Genomic DNA, 26,575 nt, shown 5'->3' on the forward strand with positions numbered 1-26,575 from the left:
CCTTTAGGGTTGGAGGATCGTCTCCTTCAGGAGCAACCACTCTTCTTAGACACCTGGCTCCCCTCCCCTCCAGGACCTCAATGCTTCCCTGACTATTCTCCTTAGCTCACTGAAGTCCACCCTCCTGAAATCTAGGGCTGCTGCCTTGCTGCAGGCCTTTGCCACCTTGCGCTGGATGGTGAATTCCAGCAGTCGATGATCACTGTCGCCCAGGTGGTCGAGCACCCACAACCCCCTCACCGTGTTGTAGCCCGTGGCCAGCACGAGGTCCAACAAGGTGTCTCCCCTGGTGGGGCTGTGCACCTCCTGGGTTAGATGGAGGTCCTGATTATCATCACTATGACACTAAAGGTTGCAATGGATTAGTCACTGTAACCAGAGATGCAGAGTACTTTTTCCCTTCAGGGTGTTACTTCATAATGCCATCTCATAGCTTAGGGAAAGTATGTGACAGGCTCTGTCACATTCTCTTACCTGGAATGTGCTCATCTGCAAATTTAGTAGATACTATGTACACACCAGGTACAGTTGGAAAATATGACACTTTGCAGGTTCCATCTTCAAGATCTTCTGTTTGAATATCTACCTTGCTAGGACCTTCAACTGCCAGTGAGATTCCACCATAACCTGTAATGCATTAGTCAGCTTAGTCCCAAGTATGTTCCAACTGAGTTTGGAACAAAGCTTCACAGTGAAACAAAATTAAAACATTCAAAACCTTGGAAGCTGATTTTCACAGCAACTGATGCAGCATTTCAGCACAGGATATAATAGTCACCAACCTTTAAGGATGGTTCTAGACACGTGTGACCCAGACACATATGACCCTACCATGATTACTCTAAGAATGAAAAGATAAATAAACATTAAAATGCCATGATATTGAGTGGAAGTAGTTTCAGGTGTATTTGGATCTTTGGACGTAACTAGCAGTTTACGGAAAAACCGAAAAGTCTCAACTTCTAGAGAAGTTGGTTTTAAAGCTGGCTTCTACTATACTAGAATGCAGTCTCTTCATACAAAAGGTAAATTTTAAAATTAATGGTACTAAGTATTCAAGCATGCAAGAACCAACACCTAATTCAGATTTTGCAGTTAAACAACTCAGTGTTTGTTGATTTAGGACAAGAGTCCCAGTGATCCTGAGGAGGGTAGAAGGGAGGCACCAGAATGCTTTTGGTCTAGCTATTCCCAATTATTGCATAAGAACTGTGAGAAATGGAGACCTGAGATATGGCATTGACCAAAACAGTTCATTTTCCTTCTCAGAAAAATGTTCTGAAGCACCGTTACAAAACAGATCCTCCACATGGTACTAACCTGCATCCCTTGTATCTACAATGAAGTCACACATCTCAAACGTGCGTCCTTCTGTCAAGCCACGTCCTGAAACTCTTGCTCTACTGGCATCTCCTATCTCAGACTGGACCACCATGATTGTCACAGGGCTGTTTGGCACATGGCTACCATTCTTCTTAATACTGACAAGGTGTTCTCCTACTTCCCGTGGAATGAATGAGATACCTGTGGGACAGCATGAGAGTACAAATAAGGCAAGCTGATTAATTGTCTTAAAGTGTCACTATTGATTAAAAGAGTTACCTGACGGATCGAGCAGCCTTGTAATTGGAATGCAAATTAGCTTTTATTCTTAAGGACTCTTAGTCACAGGGCCAATGGGAAGGATTCCATGCATCCAAGAGGATGGATTCACTGGTGGTACCACCACCCCAAATGGTAGTACTTGTGCTTCAACCGCAGCTTAGCACACCATGTAAACAGTGAGCCAGGAGGCCAGCCTCCCTGGCTATTCTGTCCCTGGCTGCTGCAGCAGCCAAACAACTGACATTTGAGACCTGCATATTTGGTAGGGTGGTAAGTCAGCAGTAACTGGAAAAGGCTATTATTTTGCATGGTATGGGGGAGTAGGTAGGGGGGGGTGGAAAACCCATGTGAAGTGCACAGAGTGCAACATTACCAATGTGGTTATTGGGTAGCCTTTTCAGAAGGCAAGGCTCATCACGACCAGATGGAGCTTTAATACTAGCTGTTAAGAGACTCAGATCTGTCTCATTAATGTCCAGCAAGAAGTCAGCAGCAGAACCAAGCTTAACTTGTGACCGTCTTCTGTTGTCATCTACGGAAAGAACAGAAAATTCCTGTGAGCATGCTGTATTACTGGGTTAAAAACAAAAAACAAAAAAAAACCCATCCCCCCGAAGAAAAAACCCCAAAAAACCAAAACAAACAGGCCAGTCCGGCAGACTAAATGTATTTAAGCACATCATTCACCTGGCTTTGTTCTGTTTTATCATTTGAGAGCTCATACTCATTGAGAAGCACTTTCAAATCAGACATAAGTTAATACAAACTGCCTAAAATTGACTTAGTCTCTAGATAAGTAACAAGTACAGAAGAACCTCCATCCAATTTGCTTCCTAAATAAATTACAATATATCCCATAAATTATTTTTTTCCCAAAGAAAGGATAGAATTCCAGCCTCCTAAGAGGTAACAGAACTTGTACAATTACAAAATAACCAAACAATTTCTTCTGTCCAGCCTGGCAACACATGAAGGAGACGATTAATGTTACACAGTTGTTGTGCAAAAATGCGTAACTTTACGCTCAAAGCACCTATATACTCAGTCTCTGAGCAAATGTGGGACCTGACAGCCTGATCTAGAGGCCGCCCTTCATCCTTTCTAACACATTAACCGACGTGGAATTGAAATTTCACTATGTTTGGTACCAAACACTGAACGAAATCAAGTTACTACCTTTAGGTACAGGCTTAGGATCATACGCAAGTAGGGCTGGAAGGGACCTCACGAGATCAAGTCAGGCCCCTGTTCAGGGAAGGATCATCCCCAACTGAACCATCCCAGCCAATCATCTGCCCAACCTCCTCCTAAAAATTGCCAAGGATAGAGATTCAACAGCTCCTTTGGGTAACCTGTTCCAATGCTTGACCACCTTCACAGGTCTGAAAGATCCTCCTAATTGCCAACCCAAAGCTTCCTACACCGCGGCTTGAGGCCATGGCTCTTATTCCTGTCCCCTACAGCCAGAGAGAAAAACCCATCACCATACTCATTGCCCTTCAGGTATTTGATAACACGCTTCAAACCCCCAATCTAGTCTTCTTCGGATCAAATAACCCTAATTCTTTCAGACTTTCCTCATAAGCCTTGCTTCCTAGGCTCATATACAGCTTATGGTCTACCAAAAGAAAAAGGTCCTTCTCTGTAATAGTGCAACCTAGCTGGTCATCCTCAGCCAGCATTTGTGCATGCAGTTAATTCTGCTGGGCAGCATTTTGCTGCAGATGGTCTGTGTTTGCTCCCTAGCCCTGCCTTGCAGAGTGTCTGGAATTCTACCCAACTAGGTGTCATCCGCAAAATTCTCAGAGTCTGCACTCGAACCAATCACCCAGATAATTAGTGATGATACTGAGTAATACCAGAACAAAGAGACACCCCTGGGGAACCACACTTAGTAGCTCCTCCCAACTAGACAGTGAGCCCCTGATGACTATTCACTGAGCACAATGATTCAGTCATTCTGTAACCATGTCACAGTACTTTCATCTAGTCCATTTCCTTAGCTTATTAACAAGAATGTTGTGGGAGATTACACCAAAAGCCTTGCTGAAGTCCCCTGCTCTCCCTGCATCCACAGAGCCTGTCAGCTTGTCATAGAAGGAAGTCAGGTTGGTCAGGTATGACTTGCTCTTGGTAACCCATGCTGGCTGTTCTCCTCTAGGTGCTTTAAAATGGATTCTTTAATGACCTGCTCCATGATCTTTCCAGGTATCTTTTCATGCTAACTAGTTTATAATCCCTGGGGCTTTCTTCATTTCCCTTACTTAAAAGATGGGCACTATATTAGCCCTTTCTGATCATCTAGGACTCCACCCAACCTCCATGAGTTCAAGAGGACAGCTCATGAATCTGAAATTACCTCTGCCAATTACTTCAGTACCCTAGGGTGCATGCCATCCAGCCCATCTACCATACAAATCAAAGCTATTCCCAACAAACTCCAAGAATTTGCTAAACCTATATGTCTCTGAACACTGGATTGGCCTGCTGTCTTGGAGTGAAACTGCTTAAATGGGACTCTCTCTGTTGCAATGTTATTGTACTCAAAACCAACCATCTGTAGCTCCTTCTGAGGCAGTTAGGAATTTGTTGCACTGTGTCCTTCATACCTGTGATTTTGGCAGTGAAAGGACTGCCTGGGATATGCTTGTCATTATATTTGACTATTATGCTGTAATCTCCAGGTAGGGTGGGCAAGTAAGTAACCGTGCAAGTGCCATCCTTGTTATCAATGCAGCTAATCTCTGCTTTAGAAGGTCCTTCAATGGCCAAGTCCAGTCCACCTAGTACAAGAATAATTGTTAATGTCATCATCTGATTCAAATTTAAACACATTTGGAGGGAGGCTCTTTTTACAGGAAGAGGATCAGTGACAGAGATAGGATGTATTCACTCAAAAAGTAATGAAGCTGCAAACTGCAACTTTTACCCTTCCAGAAAAAAAACAAAAACTAAATCAGCAATATATTCTGCTACAGCTAACTAGAAACCATAGCAGTGCTTCATTTAATCTACTTCATTAGCCTAATGAAAGAAAGAGAATTTACTTTAAAAAGACAGTTTGTTACCTAGGGAATTAAGTTTCTATACCTGAATATTCTTTCAGCCAGACATTTCATCTTCACATCACTACCTGAACAAATAATTTCAGACCCTTGTCTTTGCTCTGCTGTACAGAAGTTATAACCCAGCAAAATAAGGTTTTGTGTAAAACAAGTTTACGTATGTTTCAATTTTCCATTACAAAAAAAAGTAATCAAATGGTCTACTGCTTAACTTCAGCAGGCAGGGTAGATATGCATCTTTATAAGCTAATGAAAAAGATGTGTACACCCTCCCCCCCAACTTCAGTATTCACTTTGAGGGATATACTATGTACATGAGTGTTTACCAACTACATTTGTGTGTCTGAACCTCGGCAAGGAGAGAAGAGTCATCTTACCTTCTCCAGCATCTTCTGTGACAATAGTAAAAGTTGCTGGTTTATTTGCTACACCATAAATAAGGCCAGGACCATAAGCAGACACATTCCCACTGTTTGGATAGTTCACATAGAACTGTAATGGGCTCTCTAGGAAGAAAAAGCAAGCACAATAAAAATAAAAAAATAAAAACTAAATCACATTTTTAGGATTGAAAAGGCCTTGGTTGAACTGCATTAAAATTCTCCAGACAGAACACAAAGGGTTTAAACCACTGAATAAATCCACAGCTTGACAAGATCCTAACCTTCCTGGGACCATTTGATAGCAGTACTTCTGGAGAACCTTACTTTTATCAGTGGATACGTATTGGAAAGTCTGCTAGACCATTATAATGGTTTACAAAATAGGGGTGTGTGAAACAGGCCATATTTGATTCAGATTCAGCCCAAATCTGGAACAGTGATTTGCTCAGTTGATTCAGATCACTGTCCCGATTTGGCTGAATCAGAATCTGACGATTCAATGCCGATTCAGAGAATCAGTGATGTGGGCAACAGACAGTTTAAAATTTTTTTTCTATATACCTCACAGTACTAGGTGGCTCATGAACGCTGCGATGCTGGGGCAGATTGACTGTTCAGTGGTGGACCTGAAAGTGGACTGGAAGTACTTATGGTCTACTTCTGGGTCTACACTCCCTTGGATGCCAGCAGAAATCCAACAATGCAAGCAGAGATGCAGGCAGACTGGTTTACTTTTCTGCAAACTCACCTCACATGTAATCCTTAAAATTACTCAAAATAATGAATGACAACACTGACTGAATATTGCTTGTTCTAAAGTATGCGAGTCATGGCACTATGCACTCCTTTATAACTTGCAAGATAGTGTAAGACAATACAGTAACCAGTTCAATTATTAGCTGTTGCTTGAGAATTCAAGCTATAGTATTCAAAATCTGCCAACTACTAAAGTTACATACCAGAGGCAAGAGTTTTAGGAAACAGTTTATTAGCCACAGCTCAAATGCAAGGTTTTCAGCTGAAACCAAAAAATCAGGCTTATTCATGCTGTTTGTCCACAAGCCTCCCTTGTTAACTTAAGCAAATGAACATCATTGCACATCAGTTTCCTACCCAGAACAGAAGTACTGCCCAATACACTCAGGCTTTCTATTCATCATGCAAAGCCCACAGAATGCAAGCGATACCAAGTATAAATGGCATGAAACTCTATGTTCAGTTTAAGTGAGCTATTGCACAAGTTTAGTTTCTATAACTCATGATCTTATGTGCAAAAGAACAGTTCAATTCACAAAGCGTTAAAAGAAGCTTTATTTATAACCCCTTTTAAATGAGCTGCAAGTTTTGGAATTTTGCATCTTGTTTCCCATGGTTCTGATGAAGCAGGCAGAGTTAGCCTGAATGGAAGTGTGCATGGGGCAACCGATACACATCACCCAATTTATGAAACCAGACTGAATTCCACGATAATAACTGGAGACTTTAGAGGAAGATGCTGATTTAAGGGGGGTGGGGGGCAGCAGCACAGGCAATTCTATACAATCCTGGAGTATGAAAGATGAATGCAGTATAGATGTGGTCTTCTAGTTTTATTGCAACAGGAAAAAGAACTTTTTTTTTTTTTTATTAGTTTCAGCAACTGGGTTCTTACCACAGTTTCTAATGTTTATGCTAAAACAGTCTTTAGTTTACACATGTATTAAGTACTGCTTTTGTATACCTCCAAAAAACAGTACATTTCACTGAAAAAAAAAGCGTAGTTAGAAAATAATACGTTTCAACTTCACAGTAAGTGCCACTAGAGCTGGTTCCCAAAAGCGAAATCCATTTTAGGTCTGGCTCATACTGCGAAACCACACTAAAAGCTCCCCTCCCTCCACTTTCTCTACCACTTCCATTCCCTTGTGGGATGCTCAAAGCATTGATTCAGAAATAGAACTGTACTTGCTACTCTACAGGCTTCCTGGAAGCTCATACACTGACAAGTCACCAGCACACTCGTGCCCAGCCTGTAAAAGGGGAATGGCACAAACACTTCCAACTGGATCCCACTAAAGAAGTTACTGTCAGATACTCACCTGGAATATGGCTTCCCATATATTTTATGTGCATTTCATGTAGCCCAAACTCAGTAGGAGCATATCTGACTGTTACTGTGCCATCCTTGTTATCCACAATCTCTGGTGTAGCAGTCTTTCCAGAAGGCATATGCACTTCCCCTACGAGAGAAGGAATTTACACAGAAAGAAGCTGGAACAGATTCCTATGCACTCCCCACAATAAAAAGCCAGATTAAGAGGAGCACTAGATAATATTACATCCAAACATTTAAAACAATTAAAAGCAACTCACCTGCCAGTTCAGGTATAGACTGGTGGAAATATCAAACATTTTCTACCTTACCTAAATAAATGCAATGTAGAGGCAGATATATAGTGAACAGCCTGATGATCTGGCATAACCAGTTTTGTCTGTAGAAAGTTTAAAGCGATATACATAATGCACATCTTACTCAATTTGCTTTTACAAAGTGCTTGCCTGCAGCTATTTGGAAAAGGGAGAGAGATTTGAGCACCCTAAAGCAAATCTCATTAGGTCAACAGCCACAGATTGCAACACATTCTGTGCTGAAGAACAAGTGGGCACATTACTGGATTTGGCCATGAGGAGCGTAGAGAACCAGTAAAAAGCCCTTTACACTAATAGTCTGTAGCAACCTTAGGTGTTCCGAGAGCTAGGCTGGAAGTCTAGCTGACTCGTTAACTGATGCAGGCAGTCTGTTAAGAAAGCCCAGCACTTTCAGAAGCATCAGAAGAGATGTTACATGGCCATCAGTAGATCACGCTCAGCCATCATTTGTGCCAGGGATTTTACTCAATGACAAAGTCTGAGAGTTAAGCATGTATTCCAAGTATAGTAAGAGTTCTCCTCTAGAGGAACAGCTGATATCAGCATAGAACGATTCTCGGCATCATCTCAGACTTCCTTTTCCCTATTTAAAAATTTAATTATGCCTCAAGTGCTTAGTGTTGTTGCTCTTTAGCTTACACCACATGCAGCCATACGTTTCAAGTGCAATCAGCCAAGAAGAAAAGAAAAAAAGTAGGTTAATATGTTCAAAGCGACTTTCCCAGCATATATTCTGTAGTCATAAATGGTGAAGTGTGCTGTGAAAAGCAGGATTCTACTTAGCTTGCTGTAATGGAAATGAAATGTTTACCTGTTATTTCTCCTTTCCTTACAGCAAATGGAATAACCATATCAAAGGGCTTAAATCCCATGCCATTCATGTCACCAACAGGAATGTAAGCTTCTTCTGTGACCTAAAGAAAAAAGTCAAGCTTTGTTACTGTAACAGAATGAAAACAAATCTCTTTTTAAAAAATAAACAGAAAGACAAACAGATCAAAATGTAGTCTTTGTATCAAGATGACATGAAATTAGAGTTTGCGATAATTACTGTAGAGCAATGAATCAACTGCTGGATTTTGCTTAACTTGGACAACTGCCCAGTAAAGTCACCCATAACAATTAAGTTAGCATAGATCCAAATGGGAAAAGTAGACAATGAACATGGAAGGCACACCAGAAAACAGCAGAAAACGTGGAAGACAACGTAGTATGGACAAGACCCAAAAATTGCTCCATCTCAATGGGTTTAGTTACTTAGGGCCTAGAAGAGAAGGCAATTTGAGCAGCAGAGTGATTAGAACGTCAAGCAGCAAACATTGGGGGTCAGACTAGATGATCTGCTCAGGTCCCTTCCGACCCTAGAAACTATGACTGATGAAATACAAGTTTCACACTGCAGTTTTAGATTCTAGCCACTGCTTGCCATTCTACTGGGAAGGCTTCCAACTTGTACTGCAAGGCTAAATTGCACAAATAGCAGAAGTGCTCTTGTCCTCTTCATGTTTGGAATGTTACAATAAATCGGAGGAATCCCTTTAAAGCAGTGACGGGAAGCAGATTTGAATGAAGCACAAAGCCCAAAACTAGCTGATCAGCTGGAAAGTAATGAATAAGTGATCACAGAAGACCAAGACAGATTCAAGCAGTTCCAAGAAGCAGGCTGTCACATCTGAAATGGAATGTAGGATGAAAAATAAGAAATTGTGTACCCAAGGTTGAAATCCAGAGGGGCATGCGCTTACTGGCTCCTGTGACAATGCTGCAACTTCATCTGCATCTTTAGCCTGGTTAGTGGCAAACGGAGGTTAATTTGATACCAAGTGCTGAAGGAATTAACACTTTTAGAGACTACATAATGCTCGACAATATAAGAATGACCCTGTCAGTCCTTTGGCGTCCTCTCCCAGGATATTTTGGGCATTTTTACACGCGCTCCACGAGGTGGGAGGGTGGGATGGGGAGTGTGCTTTAAATCAGCAAGCCATGTTAATTAGAAGTGCCCGAGCATCACATGCATCAGGATCCCCCCGCCAGAAAATGGTGGCGGGACACTTTGAACTAAAGCTCAAAGTGCCCTGCTACCATTTTTCAGCATGGGGATGCCGATCTACGCGACACCAGACTCTGCTCGAATGCATTTAAATCTGGGTTCCAGCCAACACTATTAAAACTGGATTTCCAGTGCAGAGCCGGTTCCCTGCATGTCTATAGGAGCCCCCCGATTCCCTAAAGGAACCAAACAATCCCCAACTAAAGTCCATGAATCGGAAGAATATGGTTCTTGTTGCTGAGACAATGTATTCTCGCCCCAATGCAGTCTCCCTTCCCACACACACGCCAACAGAATGACCTGAACATTAGTCTCTCCTGCTTGAACACACCACAGAAATTCAGACAAAAATCAACATGAGGTCACTCCACTTCAGCTGGAGTTGAGCTTTTTCTTGCTTTGCCAGTTCATGCCACTGCAAATCCCTAAAGTGAAGCAGCTCGCTGGGATTTTATACTGAGCTAGGGCCTATAAAAACAAAGCGATTGCTGTTTCACTAGTTAATCAAGTAAAACACTCATGTCAAATACATAATGGCTTAGTAGGTTAGGAAGTGGCCAGTTCGACTGGCCTGGGAATAGGATCATTGACCTCGAGAGGCATTTCCTGTGGAATGCTGAACAGTTGCGCAAGGAATCATGTTTCACTTGAAAGAGTCCTCAGGGACGCTAGCAGCAATCTGCCAAGCTAACTAGTATAAATAACCAACATACGTCTGGGTTTGAAGGACAGCACTAGCATATCAAGCCTTGAAATCAAGATTAGCAGGACAATGCCATTTACTGCATCTATAACAACCAGCCACTTTTACCCCTTAGTATCAAATCAAATCTACGACTTTCAGCACACTACATGACAGTGCAACTACGGAAAAAGTAAGTATGCTCAAGGCAGCCTAGATTGTTAGCACAAGGCTAAAGCCTTGTTTTTCACAACACTAGGAAGAAACGCTGAGATGTGCTGTTTTACCTTGGAGAAACAACCAGTATTTTGACTAAGTTTGTTCTCCACTCCAGTCATCCTACACTTAACCCACTCCAGTCATCTTACACTTAACCTTGTCTTGAGGTTCAGTGTGCTGACAAAATGGTTAGTTTCACAGACATCTTTTGAGGCTGTGTTAAGCTAAGCCTCATGCTCAGTGTTTTGAGGGTCTCTCTCCAATGGCTTCTATGAATGAAGGAGAAATGTCAAAGCCTCCATCTTAGTGCATCATATGGAGACCCCTTTAAAAACAGACCTCCAAGTGACCTCTGGTTGGCAGTTGCACAAAGCATTTATAAAAAGATGACTGGGCAAGTATACCATGTTCAACAGATTAGATAACTAGCTGTTCTTAAAGTTAGAAAAATTATAAATATTGTTTGCTTGGCAAATCAGATGGGTAATATGGATATATAGCAAAAAAGCGTACCAAAACCACAAAAATTTCTTACCATTACAGTAAATGGGCTGTTAGGAATATCCACTCCACCAAAACGGACATGAATCACATAGGTTCCTGGCTTAGCAGCAGTATAAAAGATATCGTAAGTCCCATCCTCATTTTCAATAACATCTGCTTCAGCTTCCGTACCATCAGGTGTCAAAACTGTGCAAGTTACTTTCCCCTTCCCTGCAGATTTAGCATCTACTACAAAACCAACTTCCTCACCAGTCTTCACGGTGGATGCAATGCCAGGACCTGGAAGGCAATTTGGATTACAGGAAGTGTGTTTGGAGTAGCTCCCTCAGTCAGGTTCTTCTCGTAGGTATAAAACACAGAGGTCAACACTCTATTAGAGAAACAAGTGCTAACAATGAAAACATGCTGGCTAAAAATAACATGGTAATGTGGTCACAAGACCAGTTTTGTAGTGTTATGAGCTGCAGTGCTCTTTATAAAAAGCTATCGTTCCAGAAAGCATGCTTTACTTTTTTATACCACTCGTGTATTCCAAAAACCCATCTCTGATGCAAAGTCCAACTTTAAAGCCTAGTCTTCTACAGCTCAGTAAAGTAGACAGGGCAAGAAAACACTGGAATAAAACTTTGGAAAATCCACCAAATTTGCTCTTACCATATAACCTAAAGCTCTTAATAAAGCCTTAGAGAACGCTCCACACTGAGCCAAGTAGCACCTTGTCTTCTATTGCTTAAGCCATGGGCTTCATGATAGCTCAATAAAATAAGATAAAAATGCCACCCTAGACTACCTAGACTGACTTGGACTATAATTAAGAACTGGAACACATTCACAATAGAGGACCATGTTTCCTTCTACATTAATTGTGGAGGGTTTTTAGTGCTCTACCAAGCGCCAGCATTTGAAGTTACTATATTCCGAGGTCCTTTCTGGTATACTTAAGGAGTTCACTGCCAACATGCTCCAGACAAATTCAGGTTTTAAAGGAGGTTATAGTTTGTGAACCAGGGCATAATAAAAGTCTCACATCTCAGATTTGCAGTACATTTAGGATACCTGCTTTTAAAGCACAAAAGGCTTTTTGTTGCTGACTTCAGCCTATCCAAAACAGTTTGCTTTTGGTTAGTTTCATGTGATATATTTCAGCATTTCTTCTCTGGAGACCACATTAGGGCTTATCCAGAAAGATCCTACATTTTCATCTTTGAAGCATTTCAAAGAGATGCTAGATTTAAGCTGATATCTGAAAAAAAAAACAGTTGACAAAAAACCAAAACAAAACAAAACACTTTGCTGCTGTTTTCAGCCATGCTGTGTAAATCACCAACTCAAGCAGCAGCATGGCTCAAGAAACTAATGTTTTTACCTCAATTCTGAACGTGATACCTGCCGTACATCTGCTTCGGCTGTGACAAGAACCCAACTCGGTTATTTTAAAAGCTTGCAAGTGTCAGAGCTCATAAAAACCTCCCTCCCCAGATTCTGGATGTCAGCTGGCACTAGTCTGAGCTGGAAAGGTTTCACTAACACAAGTCAATCTTGCCAGGAGATTCTTCACAGCACTGTGCCTCTTCACCTTTTAAATTCACAAATGAAAGGCAGTTCCTTTACTTACCAAGAAAGGCCCAAAGGGAAAGCCCAGAATCTGGACCTTGGCTGCCCCAGCAGGAAGCAGCGCCTCCTGCCCCCAGGGCTCGTACAGATGGGGATTCTACGCCCGGCAGTTTAGAAGCTTCAGATCTTTAGATTCACGCCTTACAGACAGCAACCTCAAGCAGAGAGTTTCGTCTCTGCACAGTGCCTAGCACAAAGTCCCTTGCTTGTTAATGTAAGTGTCGTCAACTTAAACTCATAACGACTGCTTCAATCACAGCCCCCATTCACAAGTTCTTAGCAAAACTCCATGTCAAGCTAACGCTACAGCTGCAACCCAAGACATCTAACAGGCCGCTACAGGGTTTTGCTTAAGGACATTCTCTTGCCAAGGTTAAAGCAATAAGCCTTCTCCCCATAAACATGACTTTGGGGATGACCAACCCTGTTGAAAATGGCTTCTAAAAAAAGCCACTTGGGGACACAAATTACATAAGTCCTTGGTGCCTGCTACAGAAAATAGCTACCTAGATTCCATGTTTATTTTCCTCAGATTTTTATTTTCTTGGCAAAATCCACCACCTGCCCCATGAGCTTCTCTAATATTTTTTGGTGTGCTGACCAAAGAAAGAGGAAAAAACTTCTCCAGTAGTTAAGTTCACACCAAGTCATTCAGACAGACAAGACCTGGATCCTACCTGTTGCTGAACACTTGCTGGCATCCCCAGCTGGTGATGCACGGATTCGGTAAGGAGAAGATGGGATCTCATCTCCACCATATTTAACACCAATTGTATAGCGGCCCGTCTTGTCTGGGACATAAGTTACTGTGTAAGTGCCATCTTTGTTATCATGAACATCAACTCTCTTCGGTTTGCCTTCTTGATCCTGGGGGCGCAAAAGTGAAGAACTGACTAAGAAAGAAAATCCAAGTCTTCAGACCACAAATTTCACAGGACTAAATGATGCATCTATTTTAGCAGAACAATAAATCTTGTCAGAACCGTATCTTGAAGTGTGCCCCAAAGGTCTCTTAAAAGCAGTTTAAAGAACTTAAAAAGAGTCTGTTCCTAGCGCGATTCTTTAAAGAGACCTTTGTAAATCTGCCAAGGCATGACAACTAAAGTTGTCCTGCATCTAAACACAATTTGTTTGTATGCAGACTGCAGATAAGAGACTTCCTGCAATCATCTTACAATTAATTGCTAATTACTTAGACAGAGATGTCAGGAAGTACTATTCATTTCCTGTATCTAGCCATATGACAATGGCTAATGTAACCCAACTTCAAGGGCTGAAGTCAGAACAAGGCTTCCAGGAGAATATAATTAGCGCTGAAAAAAAAGCTTTGCAGCCAGCTGCTTCCTGAAAGATTAGAGACGAGCAAAAGCATTATTTGGCCTACTCTTAAGCTTCCCTGGTAGCAGTGTCTTGTACCATTTTATGAGTTCAGCGTGTTATACGGAGTCCCCATTAACCTTTGACTGTCACTACAATGGACATTCAAATGTTACTACAAGGAATAATAAAAGTGTTTACAACAATTAAGGATCTGCATGGACTTGGTGGGAGTAGTGCATGCCTCAGCTTCAGTAGAAAAAGCTCCCAATCTAAAAAAAGCAAGCATCAACTCTGCACAAGCACTGCTTCTAACAAAGCAGCTCTGAATTAAGTTTCCAGCCTAACCAGTTATGAAGCATACTTCATGGCTAAATTGCAGCTTCTGGTATAAATTCAATCAAAGGTGCTTGTGCTTTGTCACCAACCTCCAAGCACCGAGACCCTACTGGTCAAATGAGTAGAGGCTTGGCCCTATTATCAAGTCTGATTTGGGACCCAGGTGAGATCAGGTTCACAGTAAGGAGTTTCAGTCTGAAGGCAGTTCTGTGGTCTGTCACTGGACACTAAACTCTCAGGCAAGACCGTCTGAACCAAAGCTTCAGTTTTAGTCAGTGCACAACCATTTTTAACACTAGATACTTTTCAGGCCATGGCCCTTCAGAGCTGAGGTAGGCTGCGTCAGCCACCCCACACCCACCAAGAACAGCCACTGCTGAACAATGGGGAATGAGGACCATTACTTACAGTTATCTGCACAGAGAGAAGCCCTTCCCCTGCATCTTTAGCATCAACAGCAAACTCTACTGGTAGGCTGGCTGGTATGCCATACGAACTGAGACCTGGCCCACTTGCAGTCACCTTACTGGCATCGTATGTAGGAAGCACCTTTACCTTGAAAGGACTTCAAGAAAAAAAGGTGATTTTCATCAATCCAAGAAACCCGAACACTGATTACATATGTGGTATCCTATATTAAGCAAACCTAACGCCTCTAACAAAAGCACTGTTTGTCTGGGTCTTGTGCTTAGCTTCTATTAGCCCCAAGAAGCTTTCCTGAATGGCATTCACACACCCCAGAATCCTCCACTCCTACCCTTTCCACCAGAAGGATACTGGAGAAGACTAGTTTAGTTTAAAGGAAGACAGACATTTGATGGAGATGCCAGACTCAGACAAGTGCATACAGATTGAATTCCAGCAGAACAAGATTAAGCAAACCAGAGGCTAACTTACACAGACTTGCTGCATTATAGTCCTGGAAGCATATGACATTTACTCAATTTAAAAATGCCTTGATATACTGGCACATTCCACACACACTCATCCAGAACCTGCTCTCAGTCAGTCAAGTACAGAGTCTAAGAATTTTAAGACAGTTCACCCAAGCCCTGACATCCTGAAAATTTCATTTAAGCAGGAGATATTTTGGCAAAATTCAGACTTTCATTGACTTACCTGCGAGGAATCTCTTCACCAGCATATATGACTGAGACTGTGTATGGGCCCTCTTGCATAGGTGTATATGTTACTGTGTGAGTGCCATCTCCATTGTCAACTACATTAACAGGCTCCACCACTCCTAAAACAGAAAAATAGGACTCTTTGTAAACAACACTATTCAAATCCCAGTTTTGGCACTGCAGAATTGCATTAGCGGTCTTGTTGCTTCAAGCTTGAAGGGGATCTGCCGATTTAAAAGCTCTATGATAAGTAACATCTTTGATCCAAGCCTCTGCCAATGAGCAGTGGGCATGTATCGGAAGTCAGTTTTATATTCAGGAGCTGCCAATTTGAGATATGCCTAGCATCCATCACTAGCAGCCTGTTAGACTTTTTGATGATTAAATGGCACCAGCTATACAATTAAGCTAACAGAACACTGCAAGAGAAAGCGTGCTCTTCAAAATAGTCCAGATTAAAGGCAATTACTCAAGTGCATCTGAAGAGCTTTACAAAAAGAGGGAAAGATCATAATTGCCTGAACTGTCATTTACGAGACTGCAGACAGTTACTGGAATGCACCAGAGTTGGGCTCTAAAGCTGGTTAGTATATGGCATTTAGTGATTTTAGTCTCATGACCCCGCTTTGCAGCTCATTATACACAAATTAATATCTGTAGATAGGCAAGAGAGACTCTTCCACCAACTTAGCCCAAAAGACAACAGGTTAACAGAAGACTGCAATTAAAAAGTATCCTAAGAAAATGGCACCAATTACCTGATTTTATAAGAAGCTATTCCACAGCAAGTTTTGAGCTAGATTTGGCATGCAGCGAGAAAGCAGATCCAGACAACATTTCAACGTAAGCCATATATTAACAAGTGCAGTAACTCCGGCTTTAAGAGCCAAGCAAAACTAGCAATGCAGCAGTTATAAAAAGGAAGTTTATGCAGTTGCTATGCAAAGCTTATTAATTAAAGCAGCCTTATACAGCTGATTCTTGGCTCTTGTCACATGGATTTGTTATGTGCAGCAATTGTTATCAGCAGTTAGTGAAAATTCAAACCTGTCTCGTTAGATTCACCCTTTGGGTCACCCTTAAAGAACTCTGAAATCGCTTTCAATGGAGAGCGCCATGACTGGGAATCCGTCTCATCAGCTAGAATTAAAGAACCATTACTTAAAAGGCACTCATGTTTTACACAGGCACAGACCAACAAGTTCCAACAGACAACATGACACTAGTTTTAAATTCTAACTCATTGGCAACTGAATGTGTCACACATTATACACCATTGCTTAAAGGCCAAACGTGTTTGCATAACTTAAATTTTTCTAAGTAAGCTAAGCCCTCAAGTGGGACCTTTTCATGAAATGAAAGCCATCTCTTGTCTTGGTGATGAGTACTGGTCCAGTTACTTCATTGCAGAGACACCACTTATTCTCTCAAAGGGAATTTTATTGGATCTCACCACTTCCCCTTGAGTGCTCAGCTGCATTTCCTCTTGGACGAAAGAGCATAAAACATACCCCACATGGCCTAGTACTGGCCTGTTAGTCAGGAAGTCTAGTTTTGTTACCACTAGTCTACTAAAACTCCCTCAAGAAAAGCTGCTTCTTCTATGCCTCAATTTTTCCCTCATCCATTGATGCATGTTACTCGATTGCCTCCGAGTTACTTACACATCTATAGATAGAAAGCACTGTTAGGGGCACATATTTGATTTTCTTTTTGCAGGGCATTAGTATAGATGCCAAGTCTCCTTACTAAGTCACTTAGGTTCATCTGCTGTACAGATATCAATGTCTTAAAAATGTATCATGCAGAAAATAGAAGTTAAACATAGGCATTCAGTAAATGGTGGATCACCATCATGACTGATCTAGGTAAGCGTAAGGTATTAGTCAGCTGTGCCTGAAGACCGTTTCAAAAAGGTGTTTTCATAATTAATTTTTTAAAACTCCATTAAAACAGAAGTTTAAGGAACAAGTTTGTCTCTAGGAAGTATTTTCTAGTTAAGATAGCAACAGAAACCAAGCCTTTTCAGTCCCTATTTCAAGGATTTTAGTGCTTTTTTCCCCTTCTCACAAGAAAGGATTAGGCTAGACCATTTCATCTATACAAGTTCTTCTGAGCTGATCAACAGGCTAACCTCTCCTGGCTACAAATTCTTCTAGCACTTAATTTAATAGCTTGGCCTTGTGCCATAATTCCTGTACAGAGAAACAAACAGGAGGGGTGCTATTAAAAAAAGCACAGAAAAAAAACTGCTGAAACTATCATATCAATAAGTTTAGGACATGGGCATGACTTGTGACTACCTACTAGTAAAGCTATGCAAAAACTTCTGCAGAACAGACTTCCCAACTCCTAAGCAGAAAAGGGCAATTTGCTTTTATCCAGTAATTTTTGGTTCTCATCAGGTTCTCTAGCCTACGTAATGTCCATCACATCTTTCAGAAATGTAAAGGACAGACACCTTGCTTCATTGCATCTTAGAAATAATCCTTAATGCTTACCTACTGAGATGTATACTTCTCAGAAAACTCTACGCCCATTGTAAACTCTCTCCTTCCTCCATAACTTTAGATGAAGACACCAAGAGTGACAAGTACTGCGCTGGGTACCCAGCTCTTTGAGAGAACAAAATTATCAATGGGGCTGGCTTTGCCATAGGAATAGAATCCAAGGGTACAGCCTAGTTGATCATCATAAATAAACTCCACTAATAAAAGAGGGGATAGTTACCTTCAAAGTAGTCAAGTTATTGGAATATTTCAGAATGGGTAGGTCCTTACCTCTAAGTCCAGCCACGACAACCTCAAGAGGTGCTATTCCAGCCTTACTCGCGTCGACAGTAAAGGACTGTGGCGTTTTGGCTCTCACACCTGTTCCTAAGCCTGGTCCCACAACTTTTACCTTGCAGGGATCAATGACATCTTTCACAGGAACCTTGAAGGGGCTTCCTACCAAGAGAATACAATACAAGTTAAATGATGCAAAAGTACTAATGGACATATTTTTTGGCTATTGGAAGCTTCACCTGTTTATGAAGTAGATGTTCACTATGTCCCCCTGTTTTTATAGTCTTCTGCATCCCTGCATGTTCTCTTTCAACATTAAAGAATAAATGCATCTGTTTCCCTATGAACTGTGTTAAAATCTAGGGCCTGACCACATAACATCAGGACAAATAAATCAATATAAGTTGAACTGATGCATGTTACACTGGGGTCTGGAGCAGAAATGATCAACTCTGGTGGCAGCTGCTGAAACAAGCCAACCTATATCCTGTTCATACTCAGCAGAAGAAAGTTAACCCAAGATAGAAGCAGGCAAAAACCTACACCTGTAACTTGAACCTTGATATTTCCCAGGGTAAACTGCATCAGATTCTAGAGTGCTACACCACTGTTCAGATCTATACTGTGTCTAAGCCTTGTTTACACCTGTGTCAGTGTCATGGAAGACACGCATGCTGGCACTGCCCTACACTTCAGAAATGGCTTAAAGAGGTCTAGTTTGGGACAGACCAAACAAATGGTATCACTTGGCTTTACAAACAGTCATCTGCATTAAGCACTCAAAACACTGCTGAGTTTCAAGGGCCGCCGGCTACCGTAGGACTAGAACAATGTTTCCTGGACCATCACTGGCTACAATATGGGAAGTAAGGGTTTTTTGGTGACATTAATATCCCTGAACTGAGGCACACCAGCTACCAAGCAGGCCAACCCTACTAACTTTACTATTCAGGTATGGTTTCTCTGCTACAGACTAAAGCCCAACTTGCTGTAACTTAATTGTCATGGACTTTGCTCAGTTAACATTTGCCAGGTCAATTGCTCATGAAGTTCTTGTAAACTATTCTGCCATAAACAGCCCAAGTTTGTAGGACATTGTGTGTCCATCTCTGTACAGCACGTCACCTGAAGCAGTCAGACAGCAGAAGTTAGATTGCCAATTGGCCTTAGCCTTGACACTTCATGTTTGTTTGAGAGTCTGACCATTTGTTAGCAAGATTACAGCATTCAGAAGCAAGTATTGGAAGTGCGACTCCAAGAAGCACCTCACCAATATACAGGGCTATAGCAAAGAAGAGACACTTCACTGCAGAAAGTAAAGCCTTCACCTTAAAGAGATGAGGAGAAAGAACCAGAGAAACATCTGAAGTGCCTGAAGCCTACCATTGGAAATACCTGGGCTACGTGCCACAGGGTTCTGGACCCAGAGTGCTGGCCACAACTGGGGTTTCATTGCTGAACTTATTTTTCTGGTGACCCGACTCTGCCCTGCTGCTGTAGAGTGCCCAGCTGCAAATCATTTGCTTTTCAACATTCAAGAATGAAGAGCAGACATGAGACAGGCCGAGAGTATGAAGAGACCTGCAGACATCCATCCCTTGGAATTTTCCAAGTTAAATGAGTGGGACTGGCAGGATGGAGTCTGTTCCACCTGATGTGCCAAGTAAGAATGTGCGTTACTCTTCAATACACAACGGTCAAGGTAAATCGTGCAGAAATAGTTCAGTAGAAATTAAGTCAGCAATTTAATCTGCCTTTTGTGTTTTTTTAGTCTTTGACATTATGCAAAAAGCCACCACGAGTTCAAGCATGAACTGATGCAGACAAATGGCACTTGGAAAGTTGTGGTCATTTACTACTGCAGCATTTCCACTTGAGATCTAGTGCTCCTTCCAGGAAAAACAAGCAGGAAAGTGTTTGGGCACATCAAATGGAAAGCATTTGCAGGGATAAAATCCCAACGTAGAGCATCACCTTCACATCAACTATCCTTTTTTTCTTCCTTTTAAGATGGATTTGTAGTAATTTGCTCACTTGAGAGGCTGATTGCTTAGCCTCACCCTGTCAAGGGTTAGCAAGCTACTGCTTGTTTCAACATCGATTACCAGAATGGAACAGAGCACTTCTAGAATGGGAGGTCCCACACTGCAGCAATCTACATGCTGACCCAATCATTCCATTCTAAAAGGGCTAACCAGAGGGGAGGGTGAAGTCACATTAAGTTCAGATCTGGGACACCATGATACCAATCAGAGGAAAGACCGAAGAGCCATTCTTTCAAATAATCAGAAGTACATGTAGCACGGGTACACAAAGTGCTTTCTTATTTTGTTGCTTTGGGCACCTGTCCATACCTTTATGCTAGCTCACAACAGTAGCTAAAACAGAGTGGTCTGGCTTCAATTAATTTTGCAAGTGATCTTTAAAAACAGGCCATATTTCTAAGTAGATTACTAAAAATCCCGAAGAGAAGCACGAATTTCAAAAGCCTGCCCAGTGCTCCAAACAGAAGCAATAGAACAAGACAGCCAAACCAGCAGCAGAATTGGCATCTACCAGTAAGACGTGCAAGATAAGCAAAGAGCTTTTTCTTAAAGCGTATCTATAAATCTTGGATCAAACCACTGCATACCATGACGTTTCAGAGCCAAGACTTGATTCTAGTGCTTCAAATATGAAGACCAGCTGTACCATCATGTCTAGGCAGACCTTTCCATTTAGCTCAATGTTGGGTTAAGGTTACCTATAGATCTGAACAGCACTTACCAGGTATGTGTTCTCCTCCATATGTGATATTCACATCATATTCTCCTGGAGCATAAGGGATATATTCAGCACTGCAACTACCATCTTTGTTATCTTTGCAGCTTATTTTTGATTCTGAAGGACCTTCAACAGTTATTCCGAGCCCGCCAATCCCTGCCCCTCTGCAAAAACAACATTGTTATTCTTTCATATCTGCAAAATTACTATATCCAGCCTATCTAATAGTCATTGCATCAAGTAACTACAGGTTGACTGCATTTTACCCTAGATGTTTTGCATTTAAACTCATGAGTTAAAACCCCTGTTAAGATATAGAAGTTGTTGTGCATGATTTGGGATGGAAGGTGCTAGGTGAGTGTAATTTCATTTCTGCCTCGTTTCACTGACGACTTCTATTCATAGTAGTTCTAGGAGCTAACAAACGCACTTAATGAGCTGGCCTCACATGGACAGTACCTCCACAGACAGATGAAAAATAACCTGAAGCTCCCAATTTGTAGTAGTAATACAGGATTTAGTGTTACATCAAAGAGGCATGGCACTGCTTGCCTGCTACTGCTCCTTCTACACAACCAGCAATGTTTACCTGGTGACAACAGTAAATGCATTTGGCTTATTTGTGAAAGCTTCTTGGAGTCCAGGTCCTTTGGCCTGCACACGTGAAGGATGGCAGCCTTCAGTCACATCCACTTTAAACGGACTGTTTGGAACAGGTACACCATCATAAGTCACTTCAACTCTGTGTGGGCCTGTCAAAGGAAAATAAAAACCCAGTGGTTTAAGTGCTCAACAACAGCCTTTGAGAACCTGTTCATTCAAGACTTGTTGTAAGTTAATAAGGAAGAGGCACCGCTCTTCCTTCAACATCAGAAATTGAATGTTTAGCATTACCCCTGCGTATTGTGCTTTAAATTTTATGTTTCTTAATAGCATGTTCTTCTACAGTTATACACTTGAATGGATGAAGAGTTACAGTACATGTAACTCCATTCCACTGATTCCCTGCAGAAGTAAAATCTGGTGGCAGAGCTAAATGGATTTTATAAACATGAACAACTTGAATTTGCTGGCAAAGTTTGACAAATCCATTAAAATAAATAATAAAAACAAATAGCACCTATTTTCAGCCTGACATCTACTCTCCCTTAGCGCAATTAGAAATAAGCTACCTTTCTCAAAGGGCGTAAATGCTACTGCATAGGTTCCATCAGCATTGTCTTTGACCAGACAGTCTGTAGACGCTCCAGAAGGATTTGTAATTTGTGCTTTGACATGGTCTCCTCCAGTCTTTGTTAGGGGTGCGGCATCTACTGTGAAATCTGTGGTAGCTTCTCTAAAGACATCTGCAGAATAAGATTAAACAAAAAACAAAAAAACAAAAAAACCCCCCACGCTTAACTCTAAAAGACACTTTGGTAAAGAGATACAAAATTAAGTTCCCGTGCAGAGTCAGAGTCAAGAGCTGCAATACCACAGGGAGGGGTATATCTGCTTTCAAGTTATTGGTCTAACTATTCTGCATAGAAACAGGAAGTCCCACAACTTAAGGTACTATTTACCACAAACTCCTGTGGTAAATCCCCACCCCCTTTCACCTCACAGTAACAAATATAGGTGCATCCAGATCATCATGTTTCAAAGCTTCCTACCTACCTTTCCCTTCAACGCCTGGTCCGAACACTTTGATTTTGCTTGTGTCCACAGCTGGCTCAACTTTGACATGGGCAGGGAACTTTGGCACTTGTTCCCCTCCATATTTCATCTTTACTGTGTACAATCCAGCAGTCAGTGGCACATATGTGACGGTGTAAGTTCCATCTTTATTGTCCTGAACTTGGACATCTGCTCTAGATCCAGAATCTGACACTACTTCTACACCCAAGTCCCCAGGCCCAGCTTCTGTGCAGTCAACATTCAGTAGTCCTGGTTCGCCCACTTTCCCACGTTGAAGACCTGGGCCTGTAGCAATTACTTTGGAGACATCAAAGGGCATCTCGATGTCTGCTTTAAATGGAGAACCAGGGATGTGCACCTCTTCAAAGAGAATGTTTACAAAATACTCTCCAGCTTTAGTTGGAAGATAGGAGACTGAGCATGTTCCATCCCCATTGTCTGAGCATTCGATTTTAGCTTCACAGGGGCCTTCTACTGTCAAACCCAGACCTCCAGTGCCTGCGCCTTTAGTATCTATAGTGAATTCAGCTGGTTTTCCAACAAGACCTCCTCGAAGGCCTGGACCATGAGCTTTTACCTAGGATAAGATATTCAGCAACATGTCATTGCATTTCTGTAGCAGCACAACACATTACTTCAGTCTGGTAAATCTGTTATTTATGACTTTATTACCAACAAATAAAGTTCTTTGCTTCCCTTTCATGGGAGCAGATGTCCAAAGTTATATTAAAATGGAAAATTTTCTATGCATTCTGTTTCCATAAGTTATGGAAGAGCAGGCATTTTCCTCAAGCCTATGTGAGGCTGGCATTTGTACAGCCAAACAGAAGCAGCAGGGTGAAGGAGACACATTTATACAGAAGTACCATGGCATGAGTTGAGTAAAATTCAGTAGTCTAACCCAGACGTGTCAAATGTAAAGAGCCTGTGGACCAGATCCAGGCCAGCACCGTCTTCCAGCCCACAATACCACCTGCCACGTGCAGCATGTGCTCGTCCCGGCCCTGCATGCAACAGAGCCAGTCTGAGGCCTGTACTGCATGTAATGTCCATGCCAGAGGTGCAGATGCCATATTTGCATGCAGGGCCAGGCTGGCATGGGCATCACATGTCACACCTATAGATGGAGAAGATCCACATGCTGGATCCGGAGTGCGGAGCTGGTCAAGGATCCCAATCCAGCCTACAGAACCAGCCCTGTGCCCTTTAAATCAAACCTGTGGGGCCAGTTAAGTTTCACTTACCTGGTCTAACCAGTATTATAATTGGGAGAAACATTGTTGGATGCTGCCTTTTGGCTAACAGGGCAAATCATCTTTCAAATATTTAATTAGGACCAAGCTTTTTTGGACTCATGTTCTCACATAGCAACTTGGTCTTAAAACTGTCTTGTTGAAGACCCACCTATTACATTTTCCACAAACGCAAGCTGTGGTGGTCAAATGAGACCTAGATGTCTCTGAGAAGGATTAGTCATTTGTAAATTAGGTGGGGAAAACCAGTATGTAAAATGTTAAAAGCAATGGCTATTAATTTACCTTGGTCGGATCTGGAGGCAGAGCAGCTTCCACCGTGAAGGGACTTCCTGGAACCGGATGGCCATCGTAACTTACATCCACCATGTAAACTCCTTCTTCTCTGGGGATATACTTTGCAGTGCTGCACTCTTTGCCTAGAACTGGCTCCACCAAACATGGCACAGCTTTCCTCACAGGACTGGCAATATTAACATCCAGTTTACCCTGTCCACCAGCTCCTTTTGTATCAATTATGAATTCTTGATCCTTCCCTACCTCCACCCCTTAAAGAGGGAGAAAACCCATATTAATAATGCATGATTACATGGGTTTAAAAACAGCCTACATCCTGGTCATTTCAACCTCTAGAAACACCTCTCTTACACAGAGAGCTGAAAGACGAGGATTTCTTCAGCCAACGTGTTCCTACTTCAAGAAGACTTTCTAAAAGCAGAAGAGCAAAGGAAAAAAAAATAAATAGAGAGGGCTCTGTAACTGGAAGTCAGAAGCAAGACTGCCTAGACTTAGACGTACCCTGCACACATCTGAACTAAAGATGCTTACTGAAGAGCGTTCCAAGATTTGACATGGAATTCAGGTTTTTTCATTTTACCAATTGAACAGTCTTGCAGTAATTTTGCCTATTTGGAGCAAAATGGTAAGCCTGACCCAAATTACTTCGCTCCATATTACTGTCAGCGCAAAAGAGAATTCTACCAGTCTTCAAGAGTCTTTTAGAAAGACTCCAGCTGAAGTACGATTCTTAGCCACTTCAAAAAGAACACAGCCTCTTTGTAACAAGGCATAACTATCCAAACCCAAGTTTGCAATGTTAGGTTGAAAAGCAGTGTGCTTGTCGATATGACTGAATTGCTTGTTCTAGTAGTCTGATTCCACGGGTACTTAGCTGTTTGTCTGACCTATCTCCCACTGAAGACAAAAAACCTATCAGAGTTAAGAAACTAAAAACAGCAGATGGGCTCCTAAACCCTTTGGAAAAAAAGATTAGTTGAGACCAGATTACTTATAATTAGGCTCCTCTCAGATAATAGTTTACCAGAGTTTCTAACTATCAGAAAGCAGTGCTTGCAAAATAGTAGTACCTACTGCTGTACCAACTGAGATTGAAGACTGATTCTAGAGAAAGACCACTGAGGTTTAAAGTCTACAAAAGAAGTCTAGTTAATTCATGCCTTGGATCTTTTGGACACCAGGCTTTTTTTTTTTTTTAAACAGTTTTTCACTACAAGTGCAAAATGATTCAGCAAGCAGCCAAGTCCAATTCTCTCTGGATGGAGGGAGTATTAACGTCTAAGGTCTGAGGTACCCTTCTTGCAACTTAAACAAACAATTAACACAAAAGTTTGGCACAGTTTAAAATTAAAAAAAAAAAAAAAAAGAAGTCAACCCTAACCATTACCAAGCATCTAGAAGTAGATATCTACAATTTTATGGACCTTCCTTGCCACTACTACTACTACAACAACAACAACAAGATCAAACTTCAAATTAGATTTGGCTTTAAAACTTGGAAACAGAATAGATTTAAAAACTAGGCCTAGATGAAGCAAAGCATCTTCTAGCTAGAACCAGGAACTATTTATGCAAAGCCATTTATGCAGAAGTACTTGGCACCTTTCATTTTAGACTGCAGCAGTAATTTAACAAGTTTAACTTACAAGAGCAGTCCTGCACATATCTAGCATTACAAACCCACATGGTTTCTAAGTTTTGATTGAAGCAAGCTTTCAAGGAGAATAGCTTTGTTCAGTGACAGGAAGGTTTGTATGATTTAAAAAGGCTAGACCAGGTTGTGTACAATTCAACACTGCAGGTGTACTTACTGTTTTCAAGTCCATTAACTTTAATTTTGCTCACGTCTAGTGGTGCAGCAACACCCACAGTGAAAGGGCTCTTGGGGACAGGATCACCACCATAAGTTACTGAAATCTTCATTGGACCCTAACAAGAAAAGTGATGTAGCAGATTAGGCTTTCAACCATTGTACATGGACGCTTTTACTATTCAGGAACTACATTTTGCTTTATTCCTCAAGGTGTTTAGGCAGACAGCGGACAGACTCCAGCAGCCCTGTTAACCCCCAGCTTTCTTGCTTCTAGGGCATTAAATCTTTTTAGTTCAAAGCAGCAAAAGGGGGGAAAGCTCTCTCTCCTTTCAGTCTACAGAAGACCATTTGAATCACTTGGCAAAAATTGAGGCCCCAATCTGTTCCCACCCTCCCAAGCCCAGGCATGACATCTGAATGAATGACCCAGCACTAAAGACCAGATCTCTCATTCCACAGTATGGAGTTAGCATGCCAAATCCAGCCCTGAAGAGACTGTTATTATTATAGCATTTGAAATACCAAGGTTTTAAGCTGTACAACTCAGAACAGAGAGATTAATCCTCCTGCGTACTTTGGCTAGAATGCCACATAGTCATGGCAAGTTTCAGCCGAAGATGCGTGCTGCTTTTATTCTCTCCTACCACAGTCCATATTTTTGCTATAGTCACT

General features: G+C 41.7%; 1 protein-coding gene across 4 annotated transcripts in view; it reads right to left on the reverse strand.

The window, feature by feature from the left end:
- FLNB (filamin B) overlaps positions 1-26,575 on the reverse strand; it is a 140,671-nt gene that overhangs the window by 17,303 nt on the left and 96,793 nt on the right. Inside the window, exons 20-39 of one of the 4 annotated variants that reach the window (XM_019536873.1) lie at positions 25,902-26,019; positions 24,079-24,341; positions 22,520-23,117; positions 22,036-22,209; positions 21,453-21,615; positions 20,867-21,027; positions 18,095-18,262; positions 16,362-16,454; positions 15,310-15,433; positions 14,599-14,755; positions 13,212-13,401; positions 10,952-11,199; positions 9,175-9,249; positions 8,274-8,376; positions 7,132-7,272; positions 5,048-5,176; positions 4,215-4,388; positions 1,979-2,137; positions 1,321-1,524; positions 475-627 (exon numbers count right to left, since the gene is read on the reverse strand). In XM_019536873.1, the coding sequence (XP_019392418.1) occupies positions 475-627; positions 1,321-1,524; positions 1,979-2,137; positions 4,215-4,388; positions 5,048-5,176; positions 7,132-7,272; positions 8,274-8,376; positions 9,175-9,249; positions 10,952-11,199; positions 13,212-13,401; positions 14,599-14,755; positions 15,310-15,433; positions 16,362-16,454; positions 18,095-18,262; positions 20,867-21,027; positions 21,453-21,615; positions 22,036-22,209; positions 22,520-23,117; positions 24,079-24,341; positions 25,902-26,019 (3,595 nt within the window). The remainder of the gene's footprint in view (positions 1-474; positions 628-1,320; positions 1,525-1,978; positions 2,138-4,214; positions 4,389-5,047; positions 5,177-7,131; positions 7,273-8,273; positions 8,377-9,174; positions 9,250-10,951; positions 11,200-13,211; positions 13,402-14,598; positions 14,756-15,309; positions 15,434-16,361; positions 16,455-18,094; positions 18,263-20,866; positions 21,028-21,452; positions 21,616-22,035; positions 22,210-22,519; positions 23,118-24,078; positions 24,342-25,901; positions 26,020-26,575) is intronic. The other 3 variants (XM_019536875.1, XM_019536874.1, XM_019536876.1) reach the window with 3 other exon arrangements.

This window comes from Crocodylus porosus, unplaced genomic scaffold (genome assembly GCF_001723895.1).
Source record: "Crocodylus porosus isolate Cpor-Errol unplaced genomic scaffold, CroPor_comp1, whole genome shotgun sequence".
NCBI lineage: Eukaryota > Metazoa > Chordata > Crocodylia > Crocodylidae > Crocodylus > Crocodylus porosus.